Here is a 23,326-nt window from a genome sequence, read left to right on the forward strand (position 1 = left end):
AATAACCTGCAGTTTCATAAGAGTATATATTTAAAGTAGATAATTAAATGGGCAAATTAAATGAATTTGGATATGCAGAAGATATTAAAACATAAATTTAGGAACTGCAGAAAGAGGGGAAAGGAAGTCAAACTTTGAAATGTTAAATTGATTGTAAAACTAGTGAAATGTATAAACTTGAAAAGTATAAATAAAAACTTTGAAAAATAATTATTATTTTGTGACTCCTAACTATTTAGTATTCATTGACCTTCTCTAGAAAGTCCCTATCCCTGCTCTTGCATTCCCCCCCCCCCTTTAGGTAAAGGGCCACAGACAAGAATATTGTTATGGCTACATGGGCTTCTTGGCCGTATTCAGATTTTTTACTACAGTTTTTGCTAGGGGAAAATATGTTTACAACTTCAATGAAGCCAAATTTATCACCTTCAGCGTGTTGTTATTTTGTAGTCTTTGGATATATTCTAGCTTTTTTATTCCTCCCCAACTCTGCTGGAACTGAACAAATACGCCATGCGTTCTTCAGAATTTATGATAGGGGTATTATAATTTCAGTGGTGTACAAACATTATCTTGAGTATTGCCTCTTCTAATGGGCCTCTTTCAATCGGACTTGAGGTGTGTTGAGTCAGCCTATGATTAAAAATGAAAAACTCTACATTGTCAGCTTAAGCAAACTCTGAACTTCCAGAATTTAAACAGTGGTGAGATAAAAATATTCTTGCGTAACCCATCTCAATATATGGAGAAGGAACCAGGGATGGCATCTTGTCCTCAGGATTGAGGGTGCCTGCCGCTGCAATGGGGATGTGCGACATCACACGCATATATACAGGTGTGAGCGTGACATCGCACGTCTGCATGGTGGTCCCTCTTCCTCCTCTGCAGGCAGGATCCAACCCCACCTCATCCCGGAAAAGGATGCCTTGCTGGCTGGCTGCAGATGACGGAGCTGAACATCTCTCTTGGAGGCAGTGCCGCTGACACCTGCCGGATTTTCTCATTGACTTTGTGGGTGTCCAACCCCCACAATTATATTATTGTGCCTCCCTGGAATTGGCTGCTATGGAAGGAACTTTTGGGTTTACTACTAAAGGTCAAACTGCCCTTTTTGGTAGAAATGCAGAATTTCTTCAGTTTTAAAAATATCAGCTTCCACTTCCTTCCCAGGAAAGAGGAGGAGTATTGAAAGAAACAAGACCAGAAAGTCTGATCCCAGCAATTAAGTCTTTGAAAACATTTAAGTTATGGGATGTTGCACCAACGGTTGCAATGTGGCAGTGGACAGGGAAATATAGGGAGAGAAGAAAGTGGTTTCCTTGATCCTGGCAATCTAAATTATCCTAGACATGAAAATTGTGAAATGAGAATGCTCTCCTTCTCACACGATACCATCAGCTATATGGTCATAAAGCAGTTTCAGCCCAGTAAACAGTGCCAATACTGAGCCCTCCTCCTCCTCCTCCTCCTCCTTATCCTCCTCCGACCATGAACACAGTCTTAACAGTGAGTCCAGAAGTGACTGGAGGCCAATTCTGGATCCACAAGTCCTTCCACAGTGGGGACATAGGTTTCCTGGCAGGAGTTGATCACGGTGAAGGTTTGTCAAATGTGCCTTATTCTTGCTGTTTCTCCTTTTTGCCCTGAGCTCGTGCTTATTCAAAGTCCATGACACCCTTGGTAAAGGATGTTCTCCAGTTGGAGATGAAGATAATCAATAGAGTTGGGGCGATAACACACCCCTGTTTAATGTCTGATCCCACTGTGAATGGTTGACTTTGAGAGCCATTGTTATCCACGATTGTTGCCGTCATGTTATCATGGAGGAGCCAAAGGATGTTCACAAATTTATCTGGGCAGCTGTTTTTCAGAAGGACAGTCCACAGGGAAGTACAATTTACAGTATCAAAGGCCTTAGTCAGGTAGATAAACGCCATATACTGGAGTTGATTTTGCTCTCTGCATTTTTCTTGAAGCTGTTAAGCAGTGAAATTCATATCCACTGTCCCCCTAGAACATCAAAAACCATATTTGGATCCAGGAAGTGTGTCCTCAGATATAGTTAGGAGACGGTTTGCTAAGATCCTTACAATAATTTTGCTGGCTGTGGCCAAGAAAGAGATACCTCAATAATTTCCACAATCCGTTCTATCAGCTTTTTAAAAAAGATTGATAATTTTGGCATCCCTAAAGTCTCCTGGGATCTCTTCTCTCTGCCATATTTTTTTGATGAGCTTGTGAAGTTGTTGGGTAAGCTCAATTCTGCCCACTTTGAAGACTTTGGCAGGTATCCCATCAGGTTTGCTGGCTGTGTTGTTTTTCATTTGGTTAATAGCTGTACACAAATTTCCAGATCTGGAGATACAGCAAGATTTGGAGATACATGCAACACTAGCATGTTGGGGTAAGATTTGAGGTAGATGGGAAAGGTGGGATGAGTTTCCTCTCCTACCCTTAAATACCACGTTTCCTGTTCCAGGGCAGCTGTTATCCTGAACATTATCACTCTTTTTAGAAGGAAAGGTGTATTGCAGTATTTTGAGCAAAAAACACGATGGACTCCCCCCCAAAATGAGGGAAAATGTAACCTGTGCATCAGAACTTGAAAGATGAAGAAGAAGGTGACCAGCAGATTTAGACTTCAAAGATTAGCAAAATGATGACATACGGGTCAGAACTCCGGAAAAGGAATGAAAACATAACCTGTGGGTGAGGACACCAAAGCAAAAAATTAAAAAATGACCATTTTGGTGATATTCTGAAGTGTTTGGCTATCCTTTGTTCCTGAGTACCAAGTGGCTGTGGAGATCTTCTCCACTGGCTTACCAAGTTACATGTTTGTTTGCAAATACTACATTATTGTGTAAGATGCACTGTAAATCCAATCAATAAATAAATATTCTAAAGTATTGTAGAGTCTGCAATTTCTGCCATAATATTCTTCTCTATTGAGGTGGTGAGCAAATGGACATAACTTACAAATGGATCATCATTGTTATTTTCTTCACTTCTATCAACAAATCAGAGGACATTTGTGTGATACATTACCCAAAATAAAAGATAATGGATTAAAAAATGTTAGTTGAGTGAATCTCTCCGGGTTCTCCAGTAATATATTTTGGCAGGGACATTTGGAGAGTTTTGGTTCTCCATTTGATTTATCCTACCCCAAGTTCATGTGTCACATTAGCAGACATTGGCATTTTCTCCATATCCATCTGCAAGGCACAAAAATGCCAGGATATCATGTGTGACTATTCAGTGGTACCTAACATCTGGCAGACAAACATAGAAAAACCCTGCTACAGCAAGCTAACTTCAGAATTGCAGAATTGTTCCTTAATCCACTAACCAGCAGATCCCTTTTTCTTTTCTTGTTTTGTAGAAAGAACTTACAAAGCTATCCAGTCCAAGTGTTTTGTTATTTCAACCTGTTAACAGTCTGATAAATCTCTTCCTTCAAAATATCTCTATTCATTTTGGTCCAATGTGTCCCACTTATACATTTTCCACTAGATATGTCCTCACCTCAAGGTTTCATCAAGCTATTGAGTTTTTAGTAATGATAAATTCCCAAACAATGAATTTATTTTTGCATTGTCATAACTAACACTCCCATCTTTTTGTATCAGTGAATAGATTTTTTTAGATGTCTGCTTCCCCTTTATCACATGTGCTAAACATTTGAATGCTCATTTAATGATTCATATACTAACATATGTGAAGAGAATCAGAACTTACAGGGTTAAACAGTTCTGAGTGACTTCCTGGAGGCGGCGCCACCGGTAATGGTGGATTTCCTCTGAATAGGAGGTAGAAGCTCCGCGGAAATCGGGTTCACCGCTGCAGCGAGGCGGAGGACCCTCAAAAAACCCGCAGGCGGGAGAAGCCTGGGGCCGTGGGACTCAGCGGGCACGTTTTGCGCCCCCCCCCGAACTGTCAAAGAAGCTCTGTAAAGAGCTTCGGAGCGGAGCGGGGGTTTGGCGCTGTGCTGGGAGTCGATTGCTACTTCTGCGGAGTGAAGCTGCACAGCAGTTACCAGAGAGCGCTGTCCTTTTTTCCTGTGAAACATCGAGTTGAAACATCTACCCGTGAGTAAGAACTGGGGAAATTGGAAAAGATCAAAGAATAAGACCCAGTATAAGTGGACCTCGAACTTGATTTTGGTACTTTGATTGGGGACTTTGATCTGAATTTCGGACCTGAAATCGGCAAAGTGTAAACAGGAAGTCCGCTTTGCCGATCTTGTAAACAGAGCGAAAGCAAGGGATAAAGGAGCTTTGAACCAGAGGAATTTATTGGCTTTAAAGAGCTAAATCTCACTGCCTGACAGATGAACCCCCCCCCCCATAAGTGGGGAAAGGGGGGGAAAATCCACCACTCATTCCTGGGCATCGGACTGCTTTAAATAACTTAAAGGTCACTGTGAATGCACCGTTTTTAGAGACATTGTAACTTTTACTGTAGATCTCTGCAGGAGAATGGCAACTTTTTAAGGGAACATCTGAGACTGTAATTGTTTCTATTTGTTTAACATTGGGAAGTCTATGAAGTTACTATATAACAATCATCATTGAAGAAACACTTTGCTACTCTGCTCCCCTAGAGGAACTTTGTGTTATAACGGGATTTTCCACTGCAGCTGGCATTTTTGGTGTTGCTAAGAAACAAGCCTAGGAGTTGTGTGAGCTGTGTGAATGACCTTGACTCTCAGAGGCAAAGTAATGGATCAAGACAAACAACAAGATAAGTCTCAGGAGAAGTCTCAAGAGAAATCAACAAGAGCTAAAACCAGACAACAGCAGCAATTGCTGGCACAGCAACAACAATTCCATAGAAGAGCATCTGTAATAGGACTCCCTGCCCCACAAACCACAGAAAGAGAAGAACCAAAAGGAGCAGGATCGGAACCTACAACATTAGACAAGATTCTCTCAGCCCTACAAAACTTGACAGTCAAGATTGACTTAAACACTTCAACTATTAATGATCTGGGGCAGAAAGTGAACGATGTGGGGCAGAAAGTGAATTCTAACACCCAGGCTATCGATAGATTGCTGCAGGAATCCAAGGAGACAAAGAAGACAGCAGAGGAAGTGGAAGAGAGGGTATTGGCGGTAGAGGAAAAGATACCGCCAATAAACAAAAAATTGGATGACTATAGGGCACAATTCTCTATGATCGAATTGAAAGAGAAACAGAATAATCTGAGAATAAGGGCGGTCCCAGAAACAGAAGAAGGAGAACTAATAGAATTTCTTACATCAGAATTTGAGGCTTTCTGGGGCCTGGACTCAGAACAAGAATTCAAGATAGTGAGTGCTTTTTGACTGGGAAGGGTCAAAGGAAAAATAAAGCGAGAGACTGTTTGATTTCGTTAAGGTCAAAGGAAGAAAGAGATAAAATATTGAGTCTCCACTATCAGAAAGCACTCGAGATCGAAAGTGTGAGAATTGAAATTTTTAGAGAAGTCCCAAAATACTTACTGGATCTCTGCTTTTTATCTCAGTCCTGGAGATTTTGCTGAACATGATTAGAAGGGACCAACCGATTCAGGGTATACAGGTCGGAGCTAAACATTACAAATTTAAAGCCTATGCAGATGACCTAGTACTGACATTACAGGAGCCAATCCCTAGCACTAAAAGAGCCTTGGAAATAATACAAGAATTTGGCCAGGTGGCAGGCTTTAAATTGAATAAATCAAAAACAATGGTATTAGAGAAAAATTTAACACCGATTGAGAAGGAAAGGTTTCAGGAAGAAACAGGCTTAACATTGGTGAAAAAAGTAAAATACCTAGGGGTGAATATGACTTCTAAGAATGTTAACTTATTTAAAGATAACTATGAAAAGTGTTGGTCAGAAGTGAAAAAAGATCTTGAAATTTGGACAAATTTGAAACTTTCCTTACTGGGTAGAATCGCGGCTATTAAAATGAATGTATTGCCAAGAATGTTGTTTTTCTTTCAGATGTTACAAATTATTGACAAGATGGACTGTTTCAAGAAGTGGCAAAAAAGAAATTTCTAGATTTGTCTGGCAGGGCAAAAAGCCCAGAATAAAATATAAAATTCTTACTGATGCAAAGAATAGAGGGGGGTTTGCCCTGCCGGACTTTAAGCTGTACTATGAAGCAGCAGCTTTCTGCTGGTTGAAGGATTGGCTACTTCTTGAAAACACGGACATTCTAGATTTGGAAGGATACGATAGTGCGTTTGGGTGGCATTCATATCTGTGGTACGGTAAGGTTAAAGTACATAAAGCATTTAAAAATCATATTGTCAGGGAAGCACTGTTTAATGTCTGGATGAAGTATAAGGATTTTTGGGAGAACAAAACCCCAAGGTGGCTTTCACCTATGGAGGCAAAGGCCTTGAAAAAACTTAATATGGAATCTAATTGGCCAAAATATTGGGAAATTTTGGAGCAGGAGGGAGACAATTTGAAATTGCAGAGTTATGAGAAACTTAAAGATAAGGTGCGAGACTGGTTACACTATTTTCAAGTAACAGAGGCCTATAACTTGGATAGGAAAAATGGTTTCCAGGTGGAAAAATCAAAGTTGGAAACAGAATTGTTAGAACCCAATGCTAAGATATTGTCGAGAATGTATAATCTGCTGTTGAAATGGAACACTGAGGATGAAACGGTAAAATCTGCTATGATAAAATAGGCACAAGATGTTGGCCATAACATTATGTTTGCTGACTGGGAACAGTTGTGGACCACCGGTATGAAATTTACGGCATGTAATGCCTTAAGAGAGAATATTATGAAAATGATATATAGGTGGTACATGACGCCAGTCAAGCTTGCAAAAATCTACCATTTGCCCGATAATAAATGTTGGAAATGTAAAGAAACTGAAGGAACTTTCTTTCACCTTTGGTGGACGTGCCCAAGGATCAAGGCATACTGGGAAATGATTTATAACAAACTGAAAAAGGTATTTAAGTATACCTTCTTGAAGAAACCAGAGGCCTTTCTCCTGGGTATGGTCGGCCAATTGGTGCCAAAGAAGGACAGAACATTTTTAATGTATGCGACAGCAGCAGCAAGAATACTTATTGCAAAGCACTGGAAGACGCAAGATCTACCCACCTTGGAAGAATGGCAGATGCAACTAATAGACTATATGGAACTGGCAGAAATGACCAGCAGAATCCGAGATCAAGGAGAAGAGCAGGTGGAAGAGGACTGGAAGAAGTTTAAAGCGTATTTACAAAAGCATTGTAAAATTTATGAATGCTGAAGGCATTGAAAATGAAAGGAAGGGGTTCTAGTGACTAAGATAAATAAGAGTACAAAGGGAGGGATAAAGGATGAAAATGAATAATGCATGAGCTTGCTGAAATAATTTTTAAAGTGGAATACAAGAAAGGAAGGCGGGTGGGAGTAAAGAAAAGAAGGTTTTGAAGGTTATTAAATTGAAAAAGAGGTTTTTTTTCCATTTTTATGTTAAATCTTTTTTATGTTTTCTTTTTTATTCCCTGTCTTGTTTGCATTTTTGATGTTTGTTGTTTGTTGTTTTTGTGATTTTTGTTGATTGTTAATTTTCTGTAAAACTTAATAAAATATCATTTAAAAAAAAACAGTTCTGAGTGACGTCTCACATTCTGAGGCGTGGTCATGTTCGCAGAGAGGAGTGTTTTCTCTGTGTTTTTTTTCCTTTCGTTTTTGCGGCGAGGCAGCAAGATGTGCGCTCTCTCGCCGGGCTGATTTATAATGTTTTTCTACACGATTAAAGACTGTTAGAGATAAGCAAGAACGCTTGCGTGCAGTCTGATTTATTACACACACACTGCAACAGTTTTCTACCGCTGCGACGACTCTGCTACAGGAAGCTGACGGAGAGCTATCCACGGGAGTCCAGTGGGGCACAGGGAAGCGTGCCGGACTCCATCCAAAAGCCACAGGTTATGGGAAGTCAGCCAAACCTATGAAACTGTTGCCAAGTTGTGCTGGTGTGTGTTGAAGCCAGCTGGAGTCCTGCCTAACGTTTGAGGCAGCGGAGCTCGCTGGGAGGAATCATCTCTTCAGGACCGGGTGCCAGAAGGAGCTGCTGTTTACGTGAGTACGCTCAGCCCCGGGGGAGAAGATGGCAGACAGCCATGAATCATACTCCGTACTCTTCATAAAATTAAACGGAAGAAATTGGGAAGAGTGGAGTAGGAAGCTGAAGGCCTGGCTGGTAGCCAAGGGTCTGTGGGAGGCGGTACTAGGGCCTCCACAACAAGCGGCAGCCGATGCTTCGGCAGCAGATATTGCAACTGCTCATGCTTCGCAGAGAAAAAATCAGAAAGCCCTGGGAGCTATTGTGCTCAGTTTGGAGGGTTCGCAGCTACCTTTGGTAGAGGGGCTGGAGACTGCTCATGAGGCCTACCAGGCACTGGAAAGAGTGCACACAGGACCACGGCTGGGGCAAAGATCCACACTACCAGACGCTTGTTTGAGATGAGGCTGCGTCCTGGTGACAGCATCAGACAGCATGTAACTGAGATGCTCTCTGTTTTTAACCAGTTGAGGCTGTTGCAAGTCAACTTTTCTGAGGAACTGAAAGTTTATATTTTGCTCAGCTCTTTGGACAAAAGTTATGACAATTTCTGTCTAACTTTGGAATCGATGGATCCTGCAGCTCTTACGCTCCAGTATGTGACTGGACGCTTGAGTGACGAACAGGAACGCCATGTCAGAGAGGGCCGAGCTGGCACAGAGACCCCATCCGGTTGCAGAGGGGGGGCCAGGCCAGCGGAAGGCACAGTTCAGGCTTTTTCCACTCGTCGCTGCTTTGTTTGCAATTCTCCTGACCATCTGTGTCGTTTCTGCCCCCAGAAAGCCAGAGAGGCTGGGCAGGATGTCTCCAAGGTCGCTTCCCATGGCAGCCAGTCCAGGAAAGGAGGCCAGCGTGGGAAAGCGCAGGGAGGACGTAACTCAGGGAGTGAAGACGGTCCTTATCACCTAACTGCCTCTATGGCAACTTTAAAGGCCAACTCCAGTGAGGACAGAGTGTTGCGCTGGGTAATCGACTCTGGAGCCAGCCATCACCTGATAACAGCGACACCTGGTGTCGAAATGTGGAACTGCAGAGCTGTTTCAGCTGGGAAAACAGTTGTTTTTGCTGATGGGTCACAGAGGCCTTTGTCTAATGTGGCAAATGTTTATGTTTCTTTCTTGCAGGCGGAGCTGGAAGTTTACGTTGTGCCTGAGATGAAACACTGTCTTTTATCTGTATCTTGTCTCTTGAAGCAGGGGTACACGGTTTGCATTGAAAATAATGTCTGTTCTATTTCCAGGGGTGGGAGACAACTCGTCAGTGTTGCATGTCAGAACAATCTCTTCGTTTTGGAGACACCTCTGGAGGGTGAGGGGAATGCTGAGGGAGCACAGGCGAAGTGTGCAAACGTTCCCACTCATGATTCATGTGCTTGCTTGTGGCACAAAAGAATGTCACATGGCTCTTGGAAAGGTATCCAAAGGTTGCCCCAGTACACAGTAGGGTGCAGGATAAAACTATGTGACCAATCCCTAGATTGTAGGGCATGCAGAAAGGCAAAGGTAAAAGGGTGCAGTTATCCCAGGTTGGAGAGGGTAACCACAAAACCTTTTGAGCTTGTGCACACAGACCTTTTTGGACCCATGCCAAAGCCGAGTCTGGGCGGGGCCAGGTATGTGCTGACGCTGACAGATGATTTTAGCCAAAATGGCTGGTGCTTCTCGCTGAGAACAAAAGGCAAAGCAGCGCAACTGATCAAAGATTGGGTTGTGGCAGTGGAACTACGGTTCTCCACCAAAGTGCAGGGGTTCAAGAGTGACCGAGGTGCAGAGTTTACTGGGTCTGCTCTGCAGAGTTTTTTTCGTCAGAAGGGGATACGTCACAAGGTGACGGGTGCTACTTCTCCTCAGGAGAGGGGCGTGGCAGAGCTCAGAAGTGAAGCTCTGGCTCAAACAACAGAGGTTTTACTGTGTGACTCCGGTTTGCCTGAGTTTTTGGAGCGAGGCTTGGAGGACGGCCAGTTTCACGATGAACAGGTCCTACAATTCAGTGGTAGGTGACACCCCGTATTTCTTGCTTCACGGAATGAAGCCGAAGCTGCATTTCTTCCGTGTGTTTGGTTCACAGGCCTGGGTGCCTGTGCCAAAGGCTCAACGGAAGAAAGGTGCCCCGAGGTTCCAGAAAATGATCTTTTGTGGATATGAACCTGCGACAAAGGGGTGGAGGTTTGCATATCCAGAAGGTGATCAGACCAAGCTTCTGATCAGTAAACATGCTGAGTTCTGTGAACAGAATGGTTGGTCAAAGATCCATGCAAGTCATGACGTTCTCTCAGAATGTCTGTCTGATTCTGAGGAGGAAGGAGAGCTAGAGACTGAACCTGTTGCTGAGGACCAAGTCTCTGAACAGGGTCAAGAACAGGGTTGGGCATCTCCACAGGTTGTTAAAAGAGAGCCCAAGAGTGAGCCTTCGTCTCCTGTTAGCAAAGTACAGAAGGCCCGAAGACGCACTAAGTCAGAGGGGGAGTCTTCTGATGTAGAGGACACACTTGCTGACCACAGTGGGTCAGAAGGAGCACCTGGGTTTGTGCTCAGACGGTCCACCCGCACCACGAAGGGAGTTCCACCTGAGAGGTTTCAGGTCACCAGGGCGTGGGTTGGTTTCGCACAGTGCGAACCTGGGAGTTTTGAGGAGGTTCAACAGTTGCCTGAGAAAGATGCCAGGAAGGGACGAGAGGCAATGGTAAGGGAGTTGAACTCTCAGAGATCTGTAGATGTGTGTTCACAGTTTCCCTCAGGATGCGAGACGAGAGGGGGTGTGAAGAGAATCAGAACTTACAGGGTTAAACAGTTCTGAGTGACGTCTCACATTCTGAGGCATGGTCATGTTCGCAGAGAGGAGTGTTTTCTCTGTGTTTTTTTTCCTTTCGCTTTTGCGGCGAGGCAGCAAGATGTGCGCTCTCTCGCCGGGCTGATTTATAATGTTTTTCTACACGATTAAAGACTGTTAGAGATAAGCAAGAACGCTTGCGTGCAGTCTGATTTATTACACACACACTGCAACAGTTTTCTACCGCTGCGACGACTCTGCTACAGGAAGCTGACGGAGAGCTATCCACGGGAGTCCAGTGGGGCACAGGGAAGCGTGCCGGACTCCATCCAAAAGCCACAACATATAGGGAGAAAATTGATTCAATTCTCATTTAAAGATGAAACTTCTCACCAGCAAAACAATCTGTGAACCAAAACAGTCATCAGTTGAAATCTGGAGTTCCCAAAATTTTGCAGTGCAGTTCAAGTAATTCTCATTGCAGGGTTGTGTGAAAGAAACATTCCTACCAGAAAGCTATCTGTGTTCTTTCCTTGACAGGAACCTAAGAGGGATGTTGTATGTTTCTCTAAAGTTTTACTGAAGATGTCATTAAGATAGCCTGAAATTATTCTATCCCCTGTGGCAAATTGTAAGCGTTCCTTAAAAGTTTTGGCCAATAATGAGAATTGATTGGAATTAGGAGCATATATCTTATATGCTCCTGAAAACTGAACATAAGATTAGAAAAAAAAAAATGAGAAATGGAGCAATATCATAATGGAGAGATTCACCTATCCCTACCAGGCAGACATGCTTCCACCCTAACTCAGTCCCAAGGCCCAGGATTTATAATTTTGTTTGTCCCATTACAGCATATTCTCCATACATTTCAGCTGTTCCACAATGAAGCAACAACTACTTATTATGGTTAAGATATGACAAGTAACCCCCCCCCCATTCTTCCAACACACCTGCTGCTTCAGGTTGGATAAACGATCATTAACTCCCCTATAATTATCAATCTCAAGATGACTGAATATGTTTTTCATGTGGCCCCAGTGCATTTCCAGAGACCACTACTAGATATCTAAATGCAAATGCAACCCCCAGTGTCTCTGGCATTTCAAGTAAGAGGGGAAAGCCAGATTCTGTAAGTCTAATCTCAGATCTTTTCTTGATTTTGTAACCAAGGTCTCAGGAATTCATCTCTTGCTTAGGTAGCATGTAGTACCATTCAAGATAACCTGCTTTGTGACTGATCCGAAGACCAATGTTGTAAATGGAATGCAGAGCTCTCTGCCTAAAAGGAAGATGAGCATGATATTTGTTGTGATGCTAGTGCTCTTGTTGCTTCCATGGATGATATGTAATGGAAAAATGATCAGTACGTGCACCATCAGTGACCCATTCCATATTCCACACAAGTATTATCAGCCAGGTGACCTGATCATTGGTGGACTTACTTCTCATCTCTTTCCTTCTCTTAACTGGGAAGACTTCAAGAAATACCACACCTTCCAGCAATTACTTAATGTATTGTAAGGACTTTATTTGATGCTCATTAATATCCAAATCCTAACCCTGTTTACCGTGCGCTGCTCTGGTTTCGCCAGAAGCGGCTTAGTCATGCTGGCCACATGACCCTGAAAAACTGTCTGTGGAAGCGGACAAACAACGGCTCCCTCAGCCTTTAAAGTGAGATGAGCGCCGCAACCCCAGAGTTGTTCGTGACTGGGCTTAATTGTCAGGGGTCCCTTTACCTTTTAACCCTGTTTACACAGAAATGAAGACCAATACTCTTTAATGCAGTTTGAAGCAGAGAGAGATGGATATCTGTGCATGAGTGAGAGAAGTAAGGGTGGTGGTGGGGAAATTCCATTCTGCTCTCTTTTAAAGATGAACCTATCTTTTTAACAGTAATGAAACAATATGTAAACCTGAACCCAGCTATTCCATGAACTTCAAACTTTTCCAAATTTTGCAGTGCAGTTCTCCAGTCAAGTAATGCATACAAGGGTAAAGTGTACATAACAATGCATATTTTGGTGAATTAACATTTAAAAATGCATTATATCTGCAGACATCACTTTGCAAAAATGTTTACAATGGGCAGAACTGCATACAAAAATATGAATATTAGGAGAAATTTGCACTAAAATGCTGGTGGCCTTTTTTTTTTTTTTAATCACAAACTGATATCAGAATGTAAACTTAAGATTGGAAAAATGAGAAACAGAGAGAAATCAAAACTGACAGATCCACCCATATTTATATCTTTGCCTGCCAAAAATTGAGTATTGGTTTGAATCAGGAACATATATCCTATATGCGATTGAAAACAGAATTTAAGATTGGGTGGGGGGGAGAGAAATGGAGAGAAACCCAAACAGACAGATTCACCCATCTCTATGTCACACAATGCCTAGCATACCTGGTAACTCAATATCAAGTAACTCTCATTGCAGGGTTGTGCCAAAGAACTACCAGCATATTCTGGCATTGGTATTTGCTGTCAAGGAGATCAATGAGAATCCTGAGATCTTGCCAAATATCACCTTGGGATTTCACATCTACGATAGTTATTACAATGAAAGGATGACCTATCGGGCAACTCTGGAGCTTCTATTCACACAGCAGAAATTTGTTCCCAACTACAAGTGTGACACTCAGGAAAGTCTGTTGGGTGTCATTGGGGGACTTGACTTTGAAACCTCTCTCCATATGGCAGCCATCCTGGGTGTTTACAAGACTCCACAGGTAAGATACAGGTAGCTTCATGAGTCATTTGCATTTTCCTTTTCTACCCAGAAAAGTTTTCCGGTTCTGAGAGACAAAGATCACGTCCACACTATACAGTTAAAGCACTATTATTCCACCTTAACACTCAGAATCCTGAGAACTGTAGCTTGTTAAGCATGCTGAGAATTGTTAGGAGATCTGTTACAGGGCTACAATTCTTGCACTCTTAACAAATCTCCAGTAAACATTCTTGGTTACGTGAAATATTTCACAAGCCACAAATCCACTATGCTAGGACCACACTCCACTCTTACAAAGGCTGAAGCTGATGACACTCTCAGGAATATCTTTGCATTCAAGATGCACTGATTTTGCAGTGATGCCATCAAATCAACTTGCTCCATCCTGGACACTTTGGCCTAGCAGGAGAGGTGAATCCCAATCACAATTGCCCTTTCACTACAGATGCATGTAGCAATTCCCTCTATTACATTGACATAATATGCTTCCTTATTTATTTTTAGCTCAGTTATGGCTCCTTTGCTCCAGAAGACAGTGATCAAGTCCAGTCTACTCCCTTCTACCGGATGGTTCCAAACGAAGCCCATCAATACACTGGCATTGCTCAGTTGCTTCTGCACTTTGGATGGACGTGGGTTGGGTTTATCGCTATAGAGGGAGAGAGCGGGGAGAGATTTTTGCAGTCCATGCAACTTCTGCTTTCCCAGAGAGGCATCTGCTTTGCTTTCTCAGAGAGAACTCCAAAAAACACATACTGGAGAATTTTATTTTCTCTAAGTCTCAAGTGGCTCCAAATCTACAAAGTTATTGCGGAGAGCAAAGCCAGTGCTGTTGTTGTCTTTGGAGAAACCAAGTCCATGCTTTGTTTACGAACAATGCTCATCATAGGTGAAATAACAAATAGCGCAAATACACCAGTAGGAAAGGTGTGGATCATGACTGCTCAGCTGGAGTTTACAGAATTCTTCTACCAAATGACCTTAAGTATGGAAGCCTTCCACGGTTCCATCTCCTTCAGGGTTCATTCAAAAGAGGTTCAAAGATTCAGAACATTTCTTCAGCTCATAAATCCTCTGGGGACCAATGAAGACATTTTTCTCAAGTTGTTCTGGGAACGAGCATTCAGATGTTCATTTCCAAGCTCTAAGACAAAGAAGCAGGTTAATAAAATCTGCACTGGAAAGGAGAAGCTTGAATATCTCCCTTCATCTGGCTTTGAGACGAGCATGACTGGCCACAGCTACAGCATCTACAATGCAGTCTATGTTGTAGCACATGCTTTACATGTCATTTTCCGAACCAGGTACAAACGCAGAACTATGGAAGACAAAGGGAGGTGGGTGCTTCCAAATCTGCAGCCTTGGCAGGTAATATCTTTCTTGAGACTCAACTCTATTGATATAAGCAGAGGAATGACAACCCAGGGGCATATAGAACAGTGCCGTTATAGGAAGCTACCCTATACTAAATAAGATCTTTAAGAACATCAAATTCAGTATTGTTCATACTTACTGTGACTTTCCTGCATTCCAGGAAAAAGTCACTTGCAGCCCTACCCAGAGATGCTTGGGTTTGGAGACTAGCACTTGTTTATTTTCTCATTCATCTTTCAACTGCCAACAAAAGCTTCAATCTAACAAGTTCCCTCCCCTGGAAATAATTGTGTGTGGAAAAGATCTGAGAGATGTTCGAGTTTTAATCAATTGTTCCTGTCCTTCTGTTCCTCTTTCTACTCAGCTCCACCCCTTTCTTAGGAGTGTCTCATTTAACAACAGCGTGGGAGAAACAGTTTCTTTTGGTGAGAGTTTGGAATTGAAGAATGGATTTGATATTACCAATTTTGTCATTTTTCCAAATAACTGCTTCCTGAGAGTCAAGTTTGGAAAAATAGATTTGGAGGCTCCCACAGCCAAGGAATTTTCAATTGATGATGAAAAAATGGTGTGGCACAGAAGCTTTAAGCAGGTGGGGCACAACTGTGATTTCCAGGCTGTATAGGGAAATTGAATATTATTGCACCAACTAATAAAACAGAGCAAATGGATAGCAGTCTTGGTGCACTTCTTGCATAACTCAAATCCTGAACCCGTAATTATGGAAGCCTAGAACACCATGTTTCCATATATGAAAATTATCACTATGTCTATAAATCTGTAAATTTAATGCTTATATTAAAAAAGCATAACACTGTTATAAGCCACTGCGTTCAACTGGCTGTGCATGCATACACATGCAACATCACATGCCTCTATATCATAAAATGATTAGTATGCATTAAGCTACAAATGATGTAAAATTAGTATTTTTATGGAAAAGTACACAATTTTGCTGCTGCATTACTAAAAATCTGTATTTTGTCCCATTGGCAATGGAGACCATCAGCAACTCTTAATCCTGTCTAAAACCTCATCATGTACAAGCTACTTTATATCCATACAGTATTTGATAGGAATGTAGCCAATGTATTCCAACCATTTAACTGCTTGAAATCAATCAGTCAATCAAACCTCAATCACCCCAAAAACCTGAAACAAGTTTCTCAAAAAAAAACAACCAGCCAACACACCTTGAGTTTACATCTGTTATTTTATTCTCGGTGATAAACTATTTGTGTGTTTATTCAAATGGACAGGTCCCACCCCTTTCTACATGTAACCCAAATTGCCCTCCTGGCTCCAGCAAGAAAAAGAAGGAGGGGGAGAAATTCTGCTGCTATGATTGTTCTCCATGCCCTCAAGGCAAGATTTCATCCCAAAAGGGTAAGAGACAAGAAATACTTCAAAGACAGTGCACATTGTAACATACGTAAGGAGACGGTTTCAGCAAAAAATGAGCCAATCATTGATGCCATTGTTCCTTCTATAATAGCTGAAGCTCAGACGCTTGAGGCTTTCATTTTTTAAAAAAAAAAAATATTTATTAAAGTTTTTAAATATAAATGCACAAATAATAAACAGTCTTACTTCTATCACAGACATAATTTCATCACTTCTTTGGGCTCCCTCACGTCTCCCGCTCCCATTTACATCGTTAAAAGTTTTTTCCAAACAAATTATCAACTTGTTTACAGTCTCATGTCCACTCATTCAAATATAATCTAGCACTTCTTCCAAAAAATTTTATATTTTCTTTAGTCTCACTTATCATCAAATTTCAAATCTAATTTAGTGGTGGCCAGTTTTTTATAATCTAGCATCCTTCTTAGCATTCAACCAAATTACAATGTTTTTGTAGATACTTCTTGAATTTCTCCCAGTCTTCCTCCATCTTCTCTTCTCCCAGGTCACGGATTCTGCCAGTCATCTCGGCCAGTTGCATATAGTCCATCAGTTGCATCTGCCACTCTTCCAGTGTGGGTAGATCTTGAGTTTTCCAGTTTTTTGCGATGAGTATCCTTGCTGCCGTTGTTGCATACATAAAAAATGTTCGGTCCTTCTTTAACACCTTCTGGCCGACAATACCCAGAAGGAAGGCCTCTGGTTTCTTAGTGAAGGTATACTTAAATACCTTTTTCAGCTCATTATATATCATTTCCCAGAAGACCTTCACCTTAGGGCATGTCCACCAGAGGTGAAAGAATGTTCCTTCGTTTTCTTTACATTTCCAACATTTATTATCAGACGAATGGTATATTTTGGCAAGTTTAACTGGGGTCATGTACAGACGCTTGAGGCTTTCAATGGTAATAATTGTATAAATTTTCATATCTTATTGGAGCAACACTCAGAAACCCAACTAGTATCTTTTTATGATATTCCTTTTGATTCTAAGTTAGAAGCCATCTTTCCCCTCCCTAGTGATGTGATTTGCATGGGACTCCTATTGATGATCAATCAGAGGTTACCACTGACTTTGAATGGTGTTAGTCTCTTTTGGCAGCATTTCTACAGTTTATCTAAACTTTTTCAGAAATCGAAATTTCGCCCTCATTTTCTGGTGTGTTATGCAGCAGGAGATAACTGAGGATGGGTCCGTAAGATAACTTACACAGGAATGCATCCAGTGAATTTGGCTAGGACTTACTAATATTATTATTAATTATTCAATGTATGAATCACCTTTTAAGAAAATTTCTTAGGTGAATGAACAATTTAAAATAGCACATAGGAAATATAAAAGCATACAAATTCCATAGTTAACGAACAATAATGCAAGCTGGTGAGCACATAAAGCATACCCAACCTACAAGTGTCTTCTCCCACAACCATGACGTCATCACCACAAAATAATCTACACCTTCAACTCAATCCCAGGAACAATGACATCAACATTCAAATGCCATGGGAAACAAAAATGTTTTTGCTTAGCACCAAAGTCATGTCAAAGTTGGCCCCAAGTGAATCTCTCTGGGGAGAGCGTTCCATAAACGAGGGACACCATTGAAAAGCCCCTTTCCCTTGATGCCACCTTCCAAACCTGTTTCAGAGGAGACATAAGGAGGAGGATCTCTGATGGGGACCTAAACATCTGGATAGTCTGATGTGGGAGAGGGTGAGGTAATATAAGAGAAGCTTGCAATCAAGCAGTTGATAGAACTCTGCCCTAAATGTATCTACCACTTTATGATTAATGCATGGGAGATTGAATATATGTCTGAAGGAGCCACTCCACTATAAATGTTCTAAAATCTTCAAACATCATTGTCTCCGCAGCAATCTATACAACAGATGATGGCCCCTGGGAAGTTAGCATAACATAGGCAGCCAACCCAGCAAATTATGCTGATTTCTGGTCCAAAGGTGTATTTGTTCTGTCTAGGAATCCTTTTGGTACTCCAGTTTAATGTTAGGATGTAATAGACAGTTTCGGTCCGGCACACCCAGAACCTGCATCTCTTCTTTTTCCAGACATGGACAATTGCGACAGATGTAGTGAAGATCGATATCCAGACAAAGGCCAATCACAATGCATCCCAAAGGCAATAATCTTCCTGTCTATAAAAGAGCATCTAGGGACGAGCTTGGCTTCTTTGGCTCTTTCCCTTTCTCTGCTCACAGTGTTGGTTCTAGCCATCTTTATTAAAAACCAGGACACGCCAATCGTCAGAGCCAACAATCGGGATCTCACCTACGCTCTCCTCACTTCCCTCCTGCTCTGCTTTCTCTGCCCTTTGCTCTTCCTTAGCCCACCAGAAAGAGTGATCTGCCTTCTCCGACAAGTTGCTTTTGCTGTCATTTTCACAGTGACCGTTTCTTGTGTGCTGGCCAAAACCATCACTGTGGTTCTGGCCTTCATGGCCACTAAACCAGGATCCATAATGAGGAAATGGGTGGGGAAAAGACTGGCAGGCACCATTGTGTTTTCTTGTTCTCTTATCCAAGCAGGTATTTGCACTGTATGGCTGATAACCTCTCCCTCATTCCCCCATCTTGACATGCACTCCACGGTGGGAGAAATTATACTGGAATGTAATGAAGGGTCCGTCACCATGTTTTACTGTGTTCTTGGTTACATGGGCTTCCTGGCTATGGTCAGCTTTGTTGTGGCATTTTTAGCTAGGAAACTGCCAGACAGCTTTAATGAGACCAAATTTATAACCTTCAGCATGTTAGTGTTTTGTAGTGTCTGGATATCCTTTGTTCCAGTTTACTTGAGCACCAAAGGAAAATACATGGTGGCTGTGGAGATCTTCTCCATCTTGGCCTCTAGTTCTGGCTTGCTGGGTTCCATCTTTGCTCCCAAATGCTACATTATTGTGCTGAGGCCCTATTTGAACAGTAAGGAGCAGTTAATAAAGAGGAAATTCTAACATATTCCAAGACCTGCAATTTCTGCCATCATGCTTTCCTCCAGTGAGATGTTAATACTGTTGATGTGGTGGACAAATGAACATGTCTTACAAATAAACATGGATGACCTTAGTCATTTTATTTACTTTCTCTCAACAAACAAATTAGGACAGTTGTGTGATATATTATTCAGAATTAAATATAATGGATTAAAAATGTTACTTGAGTGAAACTTCAGTGTTCACCACTGTATGGAGTTCCAGGATTGGTTTTTCATTTGATTTAGCCCACCCTAAGGTCATTTGTCACAATAGCAGGCATGGACATTTTTCATTCCTTCATTTCCATTGAATAAATATGCCAGAATATCAAATGGCTATTTAGTGGTACCTACCACACGGTAGAGTATGCATAGAATACCGCTATGGCAAGCTAAATATTCAGAGTTATTCTTTAATCCACAGCTCTACACTCTAGCGCCTTCCTGGGCTGCATAGCGCCTCTCCCACAATAATACATTGTTGAAGTGTCACTACTCCACTCCAGCATTTAAATAGACACCAGAGGAACATCTTATTAAAACCTCTTACTGAAGAACAGAACAGGACCCATATATTTATGGGAAGGCTTCTAAGAGCTTATAGGCAAAGGAGGAGCATGGATGGGTTGATCATGGGTCAACCAGGTAATTCAAAAGTAAAATGGAATTTATTTAAGCAAAACAGAATTTATCTGGTTTTAACAATAATGAAAATGTCTTTTTTTTAAAAAAAAAAAACCTCCCATTGCATATAAAAGGAGTGATATTCCCCAGTTCAGATCAGGATTGTAGTGTGCATTGAAGCTGGGCATATATGTCTTGCTTTCTTCAGAAATTATCATTTTGATCTTACAGTGCAGTTGTATACAAACTTATTATCTTCCGTAACACCTCTTCTAATGGCCTCTTTCAATTGGCCTTGAAGTGTCTGTGTATCTTTAGTTGAGCAACTGATTAAAAGATGAAAAACACTGCATTGTCAGCTCCAACAAACTCTGAACTTCCAGAATCTACACAAATTGTGGGATTAAAAAAATATTGCTGAGTAATTTATTTCAATGTCTGGAGAAGGAACTCATGGGTTTAGATTGAAGATCAAGCTGCCCATTTTCATAGAGATCCAGGATCCAGGGGCGTCCTGCCCATAGAGGCAAGCGGCGCAGGGTGCCAGGACGCCAAGTTCTGGAGGGCGCCAGGGAAGAGGCGGAGGCTGGACGTGGCGCCTCCCGGCATCAGCTTGCCGCCCTCGCTGAAGCAGCACCATGCCCAGAGCCTCCGCCTCTTCCCCGCCAGAGGAGCCGCCCTCCAGCAGCTGCCCATCTCCTCCAGCCCCGCAAAGCTGCCGGCAGTGCTGTAAAAAGGTCAGCAACTCTGGGAAACAGGGGGGCGGGGGATCTTTGCGCCATGTCATCGGATATACTTAAGACGGCCCTTCCAGGATCTATTCAATTTTCAAAATTTCCTTTCAGGAAAGGAGTATTGAAAGAAACTGGATCAGAATGTCTAGCAAATAAGTTTTTGAAAGTGTTTAAGTTATGAAATGTTGAATTGATGGTTCCAATGTGGCAGTGGAGAGGGGAATATAGGGAGAGAGGAAAGTAGGAGGGGACAGATCCCTGAGCCAAAGACGTAAGAAATATAGGTGCTTTGGTTGCCTGGTATGATGACCTCTGCCAATGCTCTTGAGCACATTGGAGTAAGGTTTGAGCCAGATGGGATTTGGGGAAATGTCTTCTCCTATCCCTAAACACTATCACAAGTCCCCTGCTTCAGAGTGCTGGTATCCCAAACAGGCAGCATCAGTGTTTTTAGCAGCAGACAATGATTCCTCAGGGGGCAGGAAACTGCGACTACCTTTTGTCTTCAGAAAATGACTCATGGGGAGGAGGAGAAGGGAACCAGCCAGGTGACAGGACACTCAGGTTACCACCACAACTCCTCCCTCAACCCCTCCTTTCTGTAATGTATGCATGATGTTTCTGGGGGTGGGCTTGACCTAGAGGATGGGAATTTCAAAAGTTTTTATAAGGTCTTGCACACCATTTTTCTGTGTCTTTCCTCTCACCTGCAAGTGAGGGGAGCACCCTGTTGCAACAGTCAATAAAGGCCAAGCCTACAGGCTGCTGATTTGCTCCAATTTACTCTGGTTGATGTCTTTACTGTTTGTCCAAGGGAGCCCTCGGATTTTTCCGGTAACACTGGTATGACTGCGCACACTCCTTTTCTGACTGGATCCTAGATTATTTGGTTTGGTAGGATCTGCTGGTTCAGACACAGCATATGTCTGAGAAGGCCCCATGAGGTATCATGGGGAGGAGGTGTGAGGGGAAAAACTGTTGTGACATTGATTTCTTTGGCAACTTGGAAGGGCTGTGGTGGGATCCAGAAACCGCAACCTGGAGCCCCACTGACCACTTAACTGCTCTCTTCTCCATCAGCTTGGGAGTTTTTTCTGAGACACTAACAGGGTATTATAGGATCCTTTGTCTTTTGAGCATCTTTATCAAGATGCTAACAGATCTGCCTGCCTTTGATCAGTTGTGCTTCAAGGGAAGCTCACCAGTCCTCTGATTTTTTAATATTTTCCAGCCCAGATAGATGTTAACCAAAGGATCTCACAATAGTCATCTCCTTGCAGGAGCAAGGAAGCATAGGAGAATCAGATGCACCACAAGAGCATCTTGGATGGGATGGCTTTCAAAGAGGGTGAGACAATTGCCTATCAAAGGCAACTAGCTGTTATGGCTATGGCTCAGCCTCCCCTGTTGGAGGGAGCAATGCTTCTGAAAAGCACTTGTTGGAAGCCACAGAATCCCCAAACGTGTTTCACAGGGACCCCTTCCTTCCCTTTGCCCCAATACCTGAGGGTCGTCACGTCTCTCCAGGGATTTGGACAGAACAAAGTATATGTTGGAGAAAGGCTCCCTCCCTGCATAGAAAACGGAGCAATCAGCAGGCGCCTGGCTCCCAGCCATGCTAGCAGCAGTCTGGCACATGAGGGTGGGGGACACGGGAAGGAAGCATTCTTATAGTATAGGGCACTCCATTGGCATTTGCACCTACCTGAACTCTGAGCCTTTCCCTCCTTGTTCTGGCCTGCCTATTTCCTAAGGAAGATAGAAGCCACTGGTGGGGAGAGTGTTCCTATGATTTCCAAATGTTTCAGAAGCATCTTTTTGTTCCTTTAGTTGCTTGATAGAATCATAGCATGGCAGGGTTGGAAGGGATCCCAAGGGTCATCTAGCCCAACCCCTGGCAATGCAAGGATGCTGCCCACAGCCAGCCCTGGCTGGGCTCCAAACTCTAGCCTTCTGGTTACCATTGCAGTTCTGCATGGAGTGGAGAAAGGAAAGAGGGAAATGTGTTGCTTACACTCTCATAACACTGGGATGAGATCCACACCAGGAAGCCCCTTCAATAACTAAAGTCGAAAGGGCTGTCACATGGAGGACAGAGCAAGCTTGCTTTCTCCTGCTCCAGAGGCCCTTAGGGCCTGAAGCAGTGACTCTCCTTCCTTGGAGGTTTTTAAGCAGCGCTTGGATGGCCATCGGTCATGGATCATCTAGTTGAGATTCCTGCATTGCAGGGGGTTGGACTAGATGACCCTCGGGTCCTTTCCAGCTCTACAATTCTATGATGCTATGTTTTCAAGAGCACCCAATGCGCCTTTAAAGCATATGACTTCCACTGAAATGATTTGTGCCATTGTGACTTCCCTCTCACAGACCTACACTCCTCAGAACCCCTAACAAACTGCAATTCCCAGGATCATTTGGGGGAAGACCTCTGGTTTTTAGAACATGGATGGAGAACCTAGAGTTTGCTCACCCCCATTTCCTAGGAACCAGGAATGGGAAGCTCAAATGCTTCTAACAGTATGGTTATAGGGAGCCCCGCTTGTATAAAATATTGAATGTAATAGGGTTATTAAGGTAATTATATCAGAATTATTATGGGAATGTTAAGGAGGGAAGGAGAGGGAAAGGGAGA

The 23,326-nt window shown here is 42.6% G+C and overlaps 1 protein-coding gene and 1 long non-coding RNA gene across 2 annotated transcripts; both read left to right on the plus strand.

Annotated features, from left to right (window-relative positions):
• The first annotated feature begins 260 nt into the window (after positions 1-260).
• On the plus strand, positions 261-2,564 carry LOC309327579. The gene is made up of 2 exons (XR_014150580.1): positions 261-704; positions 1,977-2,564. It is a non-coding gene; the product is annotated as an uncharacterized lncRNA (long non-coding RNA).
• Positions 2,565-11,171: 8,607 nt separating this feature from the next.
• LOC309327443 (vomeronasal type-2 receptor 26-like) lies at positions 11,172-20,459 on the plus strand. The gene is made up of 5 exons (XM_081836720.1): positions 11,172-13,564; positions 14,071-14,934; positions 15,305-15,532; positions 16,200-16,326; positions 18,415-20,459. Exons 1-5 carry the CDS (start codon positions 13,178-13,180, stop codon positions 19,314-19,316), a joined length of 2,508 nt encoding a protein of 835 aa, XP_081692846.1. The 5' UTR covers positions 11,172-13,177; the 3' UTR covers positions 19,317-20,459.
• The last annotated feature ends 2,867 nt before the right edge of the window (positions 20,460-23,326 follow it).

The sequence above is a fragment of the Podarcis erhardii genome (assembly GCF_964252035.2).
Source record: "Podarcis erhardii genome assembly, chromosome: 13".
Taxonomy (NCBI): Eukaryota; Metazoa; Chordata; class Lepidosauria; order Squamata; family Lacertidae; genus Podarcis; species Podarcis erhardii.